The sequence below is a fragment of the Nomascus leucogenys genome, chromosome 22a, assembly GCF_006542625.1.
Source record: "Nomascus leucogenys isolate Asia chromosome 22a, Asia_NLE_v1, whole genome shotgun sequence".
NCBI classification, from domain to species: domain Eukaryota; kingdom Metazoa; phylum Chordata; class Mammalia; order Primates; family Hylobatidae; genus Nomascus; species Nomascus leucogenys.
This window is the reverse complement of record NC_044402.1, coordinates 66,859,460-66,869,086: the sequence shown is the minus strand read 5'-3', so window position 1 is coordinate 66,869,086 and position 9,627 is coordinate 66,859,460. Positions and strand designations below refer to the sequence as shown.

The following is a 9,627-nucleotide window of genomic DNA, read 5'->3' as shown; positions in this document are numbered from 1 at the left end:
AGCCTGTTATTGATCTATTCAGAGATTCAACTTCTTCCTGGTTTAGTCTTGGGAGGGTGTATTTGTCGAGTACTTTATCCATTTCTTCTAGATTTTCTAGTTTATTTGCGTAGAGGTGTTTGTAGTATTCTCTGATGGTAGATTGTATTTCTGTGGGATCGGTGGTGATATCCCCTTTATCATTTTTTATTGCGTCTGTTTGATTCTTCTCTCTTTTCTTCATTAGTCTTGCTAGCAGTCTATCAATTTTGTTGATCTTTTCAAAAAACCAGCTCCTGGATTCATTAATTTTTTGAAGGGTTTTTTGTTTCTCTATTTCCTTCAGTTCTGCTCTGATCTTAGTTATTTCTTGCCTTCTGCTAGCTTTTGAATGTGTTTGCTCTTGCTTTTCTAGTTCTTTTAATAGTGATGTTAGGGTGTCAATTTTGGATCTTTCCTGCTTTCTCTTGTGGGCATTTAGTGCTATAAATTTCCCTCTAGACACTGCTTTGAATGTGTCCCAGAGATTCTGGTATGTTGTGCCTTTGTTCTCATTGGTTTCAAAGAACATCTTTATTTCTGCCTTCATTTCATTATGTACCCAGTGGTCATTCAGGAGCAGGTTGTTCAGTTTCCATGTAGTTGAGCAGTTTTGAGTGAGTTTCTTAAACCTGAGTTCTAGTTTGATTGCACCGTGGTCAGAGAGACAGTTTGTTATAATTTCTGTTCTTTTACATTTGCTGAGGAGTGCTTTACTTCCAACTATGTGGTCAATTTTGAAAAAAATATGTATTCTGTGGATTTGGGGTGGAGAGTTCTGTAGATGTCTATTAGGTCTGCTTGGTGCAGAGCTGAGTTCAATTCCTGGGTATCCTTGTTAACTTTCTGTCTCGTTGATCTGTCTAAGGTTGACAGTGGGGTGTTAAAATCTCCCATTATTATTGTGTGGGAGTCTAAGTCTCTTTGTAGGTCACTCAGGACTTGCTTTATGAATCTGGGTGCTCCTGTATTGGGTTCATATATATTTAGGATAGTTAGCTCTTCTTGTTGAATTGATCCCTTTACCATTATGTAATGGCCTTCTTTGTCTCTTTTGATCTTTGTTGGTTTAAAGTCTATTTTAACAGAGACTAGGATTGCAACCCCTGCCTTTTTTTGTTTTCCATTTGCTTGATAGATCTTCCTCCATCCCTTTATTTTTAGTCTGTGTGTGTCTCTGCGCGTGAGATGGGTTTCCTGAATACAGCACAATAATGGGTCTTGACTCCTTATCCGATTTGCCAGTCTGTGCCTTTTAATTGGAGCATTTAGCCCATTTACATTTAAAGTTAATATTGTTATGTGTGAATTTGATCCTGTCATTATGATGTTAGCTGGTTATTTTGCTCGTTAGTTGATGCAGTTTCTTCCTAGCCTCGACGGTCTTTACAATTTGGCATGTTTTTGCAGTGGCTGGTATGGGTTGTTCCTTTCCATGTTTAGTGCTTCCTTCAGGAGCTCTTTTAGGGCAGGCCTGGTGGTGACAAAATCGTTCAGCATTTGCTTGTCTGTAAAGTATTTTATTACTCCTTCAGTTATGAAGCTTAGTTTGGCTGGATATGAAATTCTGGGTTGAAAATTCTTTTCTTTAAGAATGTTGAATATTGGCCCCCACTCTCTTCTGGCTTGTAGAGTTTCTTCCAAGAGATCAGCTGTTAGTCCGATGGGCTTCCCTTTGTGGGTAACCCAACCTTTCTCTCTGGCTGCCCTTAACATTTTTTCCTTCATTTCAACTTTGGTGAATCGGACAATTATATGTCTAGGAGTTGCTCTTCTCGAGGAGTATCTTTGTGGCATTCTCTGTATTTCCTGAATCTGAATGTTGGCCTGCCTTGCTAGATTGGGGAAGTTCTCCTGGATAATATCTTGCAGAGTGTTTTCCAGCTTGGTTCCATTCTCCTCGTCACTTTCAGGTACACCAATCAGACGTAGGTTTGGTCTTTTCACATAGTCCCAAATTTCTTGGAGGCTTTGTTCATTTCTTTTTATTCTTTTTTTCTCTAAACTTCCCTTCTCACTTCATTTCATTCATTTCATCTTCCATCATGGATACCCTTTCTTCCAGTTGATCGCATCGGCTACTGAGGCTTCTGCATTCTTCACGTAGTTCTCGAAACTTGGCTTTCAGCTCCATCAGCTCCTTCAAGCACTTCTCTGCATTGGTTTCTTTAGTTATACATTCGTCTAATTTTTTTTCAAAGTTTTTAACTTCTTTGCCATTGGTTTGAATTTCCTCCTGTAGCTCGGAGTAGTTTGATCATCTGAAGCCTTTTTCTCTCAACTCGTCAAAGTCATTCTCCATCCAGCTTTGTTCCGTTGCTGGTGAGGAACTGCATTCCTTTGGAGGAGGAGAGGCACTCTGCTTTTTAGAGGTTCCAGTTTTCCTGCTCTGTTTTCTCCCCATCTTTGTAGTTTTTTCTACTTTTGGTTTTTGATGATGGTAATGTACAGATGGGATTTTGGTGTGGGTGTCCTTTCTGTTTGTTAGTTTTCCTTCTAACAGACAGGACCCTCAGCTGCAGGTCTGTTGGAGTTTGCTAGAGGTCCACTCCAGACCCTGCTTGGCTGAGTGTCAGCAGCGGTGGCTGCAGAACAGCGGATTTTCGTGAACCGTAAATTCAGCTGTCTGTTCGTTTTCGTTCCTCTGGAAGTTTTGTCTCAGAGGAGTACCTGGCCGAGTGAGTCGTCAGTCTGTCCCTACTAGGGGGTGCCTCCCAGTTAGGCTGCTCAGGGGTCAGGGTCCCACTTTAGGAGGCAGTCTGCCTGTTCTCAGATCTCCAGCTGCGTGCTGGGAGAACCACTACTCTCTTCAAAGCTGTCAAACAGGGACATTTAAGTCTGCAGAGGTTACTGCTGACATTTTGTTTGTCTGTGCCCTGCCTCCAGAGGTGGAGCCTACAGAGAAGTAGGCAGGCCTCCTTGAGCTGTGGTGGGCTCCACCCAGTTCGAGCTTCCTGGCTGCTTTGTTTACCTAAGCAAGCCTGGGCAATGGCAGGCGCCCCTCCCCCAGCCTCGCTGCCGCCTTGCAGTTTGATCTCAGACTGCTGTGCTAGCAATCAGCAAGACTCCATGGGCGTAGGACCCTCTAAGCCAGGTGTGGGACACAATCTCCTGGTGTGCCCTTTTCCAAGCCCGTTGGAAAAGCGCAGTATTAGGGTCGGAGTGACCCAATTTTCCAGGTGCCGTCTGCCACCCCTTTCTTTGACTAGGAAAGGGAACTCCCTGACCCCTTGCACTTCCCGAGTGCGGCAATGCCTCACCCTGCTTTGGCTCAAGCACGGTGCACTGCACCGACTGTCCTGCACCCACTGTTTGGCACTCCCTAGTGAGATGAACCCGGTACCTCAGATGGAAATGCAGAAATCACCCGTCTTCTGCGTCACTCACGCTGGGAGCTGTAGACCGGAGCTGTGCCTATTTGGCCATCATGGCTCCACCCCCAAAATACAGGTAATTCTTAATGGCAATAGTTAATCCTTAGCTCTAATCACAAGCCTAGAAGGATTAGCTTATTATGGGAAAATGCGATAAATAATTACAAAATGGACAATGCTTTTACTCTCTTGAATTCAACATTCAAGAATAACTATAATAGCATCATAAAACATTTGTCATCATTATTCTTCTCACCTCACAAGGTAAAAACCTAAATTCTGTGGAAATAAATGGGAATCAAATAGGAAAGAGCCACTTACATGATACGACAACAGAGGAGAATAGTTCTTGCATAGAATACTCATGCAGGACCTTCAAAGAGGTTCATAGTCACTGCGAGAATTCCTGGGAAGACATCTAAACATGACTTTCATTAAAAAGAATTAAGGCGGGTCTACAGAATCAAATCTCTAAGGTATGATTACCTTTAGCCATAAGCAGTAAAAAATCTAACTTTTAGCTGATCTCTCTGTAATTTAGGTGAGTACCTCTTTGAACTTTATTAGTATCAAAGAGAGTGGAGCTCACATGGCACTTTCTAATTCAAACTTAAATTCTGATGGAAGGAAATAAATCCACATTCCAGTTTAAATACAGAAAAGGAGTAGTTTTTTCAAACTTTATAACCTCTTACTTTAAGGGCATACATGTTTAAATTAAATAAAATATTACACAAAGCTGACATATTTCCCACAAATTTCTTCTCTTCTAGGAGTTGACTGGTCATCTGCTGACATAGGTAAGTTCCTAATTTGAACGGCATTAGTAGTTCATAAATGAACAAAACAATGAATGTAAACTTGAAAAACTAGGGAGAGGTGCACACAAGCTACCAAAAAGGTTGGGATTGGGGGTGACCTGCAAATCATGATCTCATATCTTAGGATGTATCTTAGTATTCAGGAAACGGAATTCTTGGAAACATCTGTTTCACAGTGAGGTTGGGAGGTCGGATGATGCTCTGTTAGATTCTTCTTAGGATTAAATTACTTCCTAGGACTGCGTTAAGCCATTTTAGATGGTATATTAACTCTTCCAGAACAAATAATTCCATTTCAGTAAATTATTGCTACAGTTCTCTAAAGAGTACTATGGTGTCCTGAAAAAGATAATATTCCTTCCAAAATGCCCTCTAGTCACTCGAACAATGAGAAATTCATATTTATCTCAGACACTTTGATTCTTGAAGACATAAACTAAAAAAGAAGAACTGTTCTTCCCTATCCAAACAGAGACTATCTGGATGGAGACATAATATTAGATCTGCCCTGGTCATTTGCCAGTATATGCCATTTCCTCCATGTGCTTTTGACAACTGGCATGCTTGATTCTTTCTCTGTAAATCAGCCTGCCATTCTTCTTTGCATGCAGAATGGTCTATGGGAACCAAGAAAAAAGCCAACCCCAATAGCCAATCTTTTAAAAAATAGGTGAATGAGTGTAGCATGGCACACAATGGGAAGAAAAGGAGTGATAGTTAATTAACTTTGTCAGTGATTATCTCCCATATTTTGAAAGGGATGCCAAAAAACTAAAAATCTTTACAAATGATGGGTAATCTGTAAGAGGAATTCTCCTCCTCCCTGCACCCCCACTACAAAACCCCCACCCAAACAAAAAATCAAAACCCAAACCAAAAACCTCCTCTGAAACTTCTACTTCAGATATGAGATCATGGTCTGAAGGCTACTCGTACCAAATACCAGTTCATTCTAGCACAGCAGTTCATGAGACAAAAGGCTAGGAGTATTTGTGACATGACTTTACAAATAATGTAAAAACAGTAACCCTATGGTTATGGGCAATAATTTTCCACACTCAACTCTATAGATATTGCACTGAAACTGACACAATGGAGAAGACATAGATCATTTCCTGTTGAAACCCAATTACTTCAAGGTAAAACCAAACAAACTCCATTTAATAAATGAAATACTAGTTAAATGTTTTCATTTTAGGGTCTGTTCCCTTTCCCCTTTATATTCTGGAAAGTTATATGTCTAAGTATACTTGTTTTGTTATTTCATTAGTCTATCAACTTCACTTCCAGAGACTGTAACAAGGATGGAATGGTTTGTATCTTTTTTCTGAACTTGAGTCAAAGAGTTTTGTTATTTTAGATATTATTATTAATTTGATTAAAATATAGAACCAAAGTTGATGGCAAATAGTAGCTTTCTTCTAGGTAAAAGAGCTTACTAGCAGATTTTATAATCATTGGACATTTATTCTGTCCTACCTGGAAATAGATTACGTTACTGCTTGGCATGGAAAAAGGCATTTTCTAGTAATTTCCTGTGACAGGAAGCACAGCATTAGTCCAAGTAAGCACCCAACAGGTGCTTGGGAGTAGTTCTATACTTTAACTTAATGAAAACATTTTACCTCAGTACTTTTGTTTGAGAAAGAATTCAGCAGCAGTTATAGTTAATATCCCACCTGTGGAGAGCTGCCATCACCCTAGGAGGTGGGCCAACTGAGGAGCACTTTCCAGGTAACAAGACCAACACTATTGCAAGAAGCTACAAATGATACTGCAATAGGTATAGTGACCACTACTATAGTAATCATGGCCTGGGTTATGTTCCAAATACTAATGCAAGGAATGCACTAGAGTTTATAGGATTAGAATAGTTTCCTTACACTAAGAACCAGTAGATGGCACGTGATGAGTGGGTATGGTCCATTTTATTCTATTTCACTCTACGAGTTTCCTAGTTATGTCTCCTTTCTCCTGTGTTAATTATCTATATCCCATGGCAGTTATTTTCCCTATCTAAAATAAGAACGGTATAACTATGGAGTACCCCAACTCACATACACATCCTTGTGCACCCTTAGAAACATGTATGGATAATCTGTGTAAAGTGCTCATTTGCAGTTGGGTGAGCTCACTGAAAGCAGCCATATCAGCCTTCCAAATACAGTAAAAGCCAATGAAAATCCATATCAACTGTTTATTTCTAATATGAAACTGTAAACCTTGTCCATGTGGTAATTAATTCAAATGCCTTTTGTGTTTTTTTTTTTTTTGCGAAGTCATCCAAAGCAAAAGTCTAGATGACTGCTGACATGATATGCATAATCTAATGAACTCACATCTCTGTTTATTTTGCTCATCCCACAGTTGAATGACACTCTTACTGCTGAGACACTTGGGTTGATTTAGAATGGCTATTAATGAATCTATAAATTTGGCTAAGGTTGATTTGACTTTCTAGGAAAAGGCCAGCCTATCTTCAAATGGACACCACCCTCCACATAAACGTCAATGTACACTAAAGACAAAACTGAGTATATGTATATATGGGATATATACATATATATGTACACATAAAATGGATTGGGAAGTCCTTTGGTTTAGACAGTATTAAATATGTACTTCCCAAGTGCATAGGTTTCCTTTGACCAACCCGTTCAAAAAACAAGCATGAAAAGTGCCATGGCACATTTCCTATGTCTTTCCCCCTATCTGAAGGACACCTTTCCTTGCTTCTCCATCACTCTTAAGCATTTTATTTTTAAAAGCAGCTGGTTCTTTGGGCCTTCTATCTTAACACTCCATTGATTCATCCATTCCTTGGAAGAGCTCTCAGATTACATCCAGAAACTTGTTTTTAAAGGAGAACAAGGTTGCAAATAACTTTCTCCTCTTTTTTTATTCCCTCTTCCCCCCAAGAAGCAGACACCTTGAAGTGTCATGAATAATGCACTCTTGATCTGACTTGCCTTGTTACCCCTGGCCAGCCCAAGCAGCTGAGGTCTGAGCTTTACTTGCCCTGCATCATTGTGCAATACTGGAAAAGAAAAATAATCCACTGGTCTATACCCCTCATACTGTGGTGACGTGATCCGGGTTTTCTTGAATTTCTATGCATTCAATTTCCTCTCTCTCCTTTCGCTTGGCACGTTTCTTTTTCTTGTGGTGCTTTTTGGAAGGGGGGAAAAACGTTAGGAACACAGGTAAAATAACAAAACAGTGCAGAAGTGTGCAACCCCCAGTGAGCAGCAAGCATTTGAACAGTGTGAAGGTCAGGTTCGAAGGCACAAATAGAAGGGGGACTAACCCAATAAGAAAAGAAGTAACATTTTGCAAAATGGCTGTCCCATGCTCTTGCAAGGAGCTTTTTATACATTGTGTTCGGGTGTGCTCAGTTGCTAATACAAATGTGAAAAGCAGTGGTGCACAGTGGTCAATGGCAAAATTCAAGGTGTAGATAAGGCACAAGATAGAAATGCAATCCATGTCGACGTTCCATAATGTCATTAAGCCCAGAACGCCCAGCTCAATTGAGGTGACGCTAAGAATTAGCCAGAAGTTTCCCAGAGGGTGGATCACTAGGAAAAAAGTCAGGATTAACACCAGGAGAACACCAAAGCCTGCAATCAGAACAGGCACTGTGACAGACAAGCTGTAATGGTCCATGAAGACAAAGGAGGGGTTGAACACGATGAATCGGATGCTCTTTGAGAGGGATAGGGGCCTCAGCTTTTCCAACACTTCTATGACTTCTTTCTGCTTGTCTCTGCTAGTCCTGGCCACCAGATACAAGCGAGAAGCAATGATATTGCTTTCATCCCCTGCCTTGGAGAAGATGATATCATTTCGAAAATGCTGGAATTCTGGCTTTTTTAAAAATGAGCTTTGCAGGACACTGATGAAGTCACTTTTGTTATTGGCACTGATGTTGCTGACTTTCAGGAACTGGTAGTACTGCTCCACCCAGGACACTGCAGTGAATCCACTACAGAGTCTTCTTAGGTCATCCTGGACGCTGCTGTTCCAGTACTCTAGAGGCTCATAGACATAGAATCCTATCACAGGGCTATAGTTGCTGAAATATTTCTGCTGAACCATGGCATAGGAAACACTTGGCGAATCACTGGCTAGTAGCTTGATGATGTTGGCTCCGTCACTGATCTGTAAGCACCCCATGAAGGAGAAGGAGGCATAAATGAGATAGAGGATGACGACAAATGGCTTCACATATATATTGGTAATCCATTCATTATAATGTTCACGGAGGAAGTGCTGAATGAAGTGGTGCTGGTAGGGGTTCGTCTCATGATGGGACGTCTGTTGATGCCCATCACTCATCACTGTCTGGAACCACACAGGTTTGCGATCCAGGTATTCTGCAGAAGGGATCTTACAGCAAAAGATGCTGTGGTAGCGGTTTTGCTCTAGTTGGCCAGCAAAGACCAGACAGGAGCCAAAGAAGGAGAAAATGTAGAAGTAGTTCAACAGAATGGAGACACACATGTTTTGACAGAAGACCTTCACAGCCTCTATGTTTGTGAAAGGGCTGGCACCCATGCCAAAAGCGATGAAGTACAGGGAGCTGGTCATGGTATAGGTGACCATCACATCAGAATAGGCATCTGCTATCCTGTCTTTGAAGGGCAAGTTCTCTTTGGTTCTCCGCCATCCAGACAGAAGCTCAAACACTCCTTTAGTTCCATGACCTAATGTTTTAAGAAAAGAAAATAATAATTATTTTTATTTCCTCCTATGGCTCAAGTGAATTCCTTATAGTTTATCTATGCTAAACGGCACTTTATACTCTAATCTTCAAAGGGCTGTGATCTTCCTATCAGGGCCTCAAAAGTTGAGTTATGGACAGCATACATTTGGTACCTGTTTCACTTTAGCAAAGCCCAAATTTATTGATATTCTGGGAAAAACGAAACATGTATTGTCTGTTCTATTAATGTGACAAGTTATAAATATAATGTTACATTATTACATGATTTTTTTCCCCTGAACACATATCATCTTCCTAAATAGATAGTAAGTTGTCAACGGCAGGGGCTGTTATTTGTGCGCCTTCAAATGACCCTTAACATCATGTCAAGTGCTTGGTTATTTCCCAGCCTAGTTTTCAACTAGAGGTGGTTCATGTGACATAGTTCTGGACAATGCAATGTAACTGAAGGTCATCTAAGGATGCTTGTTAGAAAACCAGAGGGCATTTTGATTGAAATAGTATAATGAAGCCACTAGGAAGAGTTCTTGTCTGCCTCCTTTTGGAATTCTAAGAAAACCAAATCTTGGCTAAGCCATTGTAGGTAAGGCTGTTACTTGCAGCTGAATCCATTCCTAACCAACAACGTTTGGTAGGTCAGTCAACATTTACCAAAACCTCTTTTAAGATGATCTAAGAATTCTTGCTT

General features: G+C 40.6%; 1 protein-coding gene across 1 annotated transcript; it reads right to left on the bottom strand.

Moving 5' to 3' along the window:
• Positions 1 to 6,894: 6,894 nt before the first annotated feature.
• LOC115832460 (patched domain-containing protein 4) lies at positions 6,895 to 8,913 on the bottom strand. Its single transcript, XM_030803607.1, has one exon. It carries the CDS (start codon positions 8,816 to 8,818, stop codon positions 7,286 to 7,288), a length of 1,533 nt encoding a protein of 510 aa, XP_030659467.1. The 5' UTR covers positions 8,819 to 8,913; the 3' UTR covers positions 6,895 to 7,285.
• Positions 8,914 to 9,627: the final 714 nt, after the last annotated feature.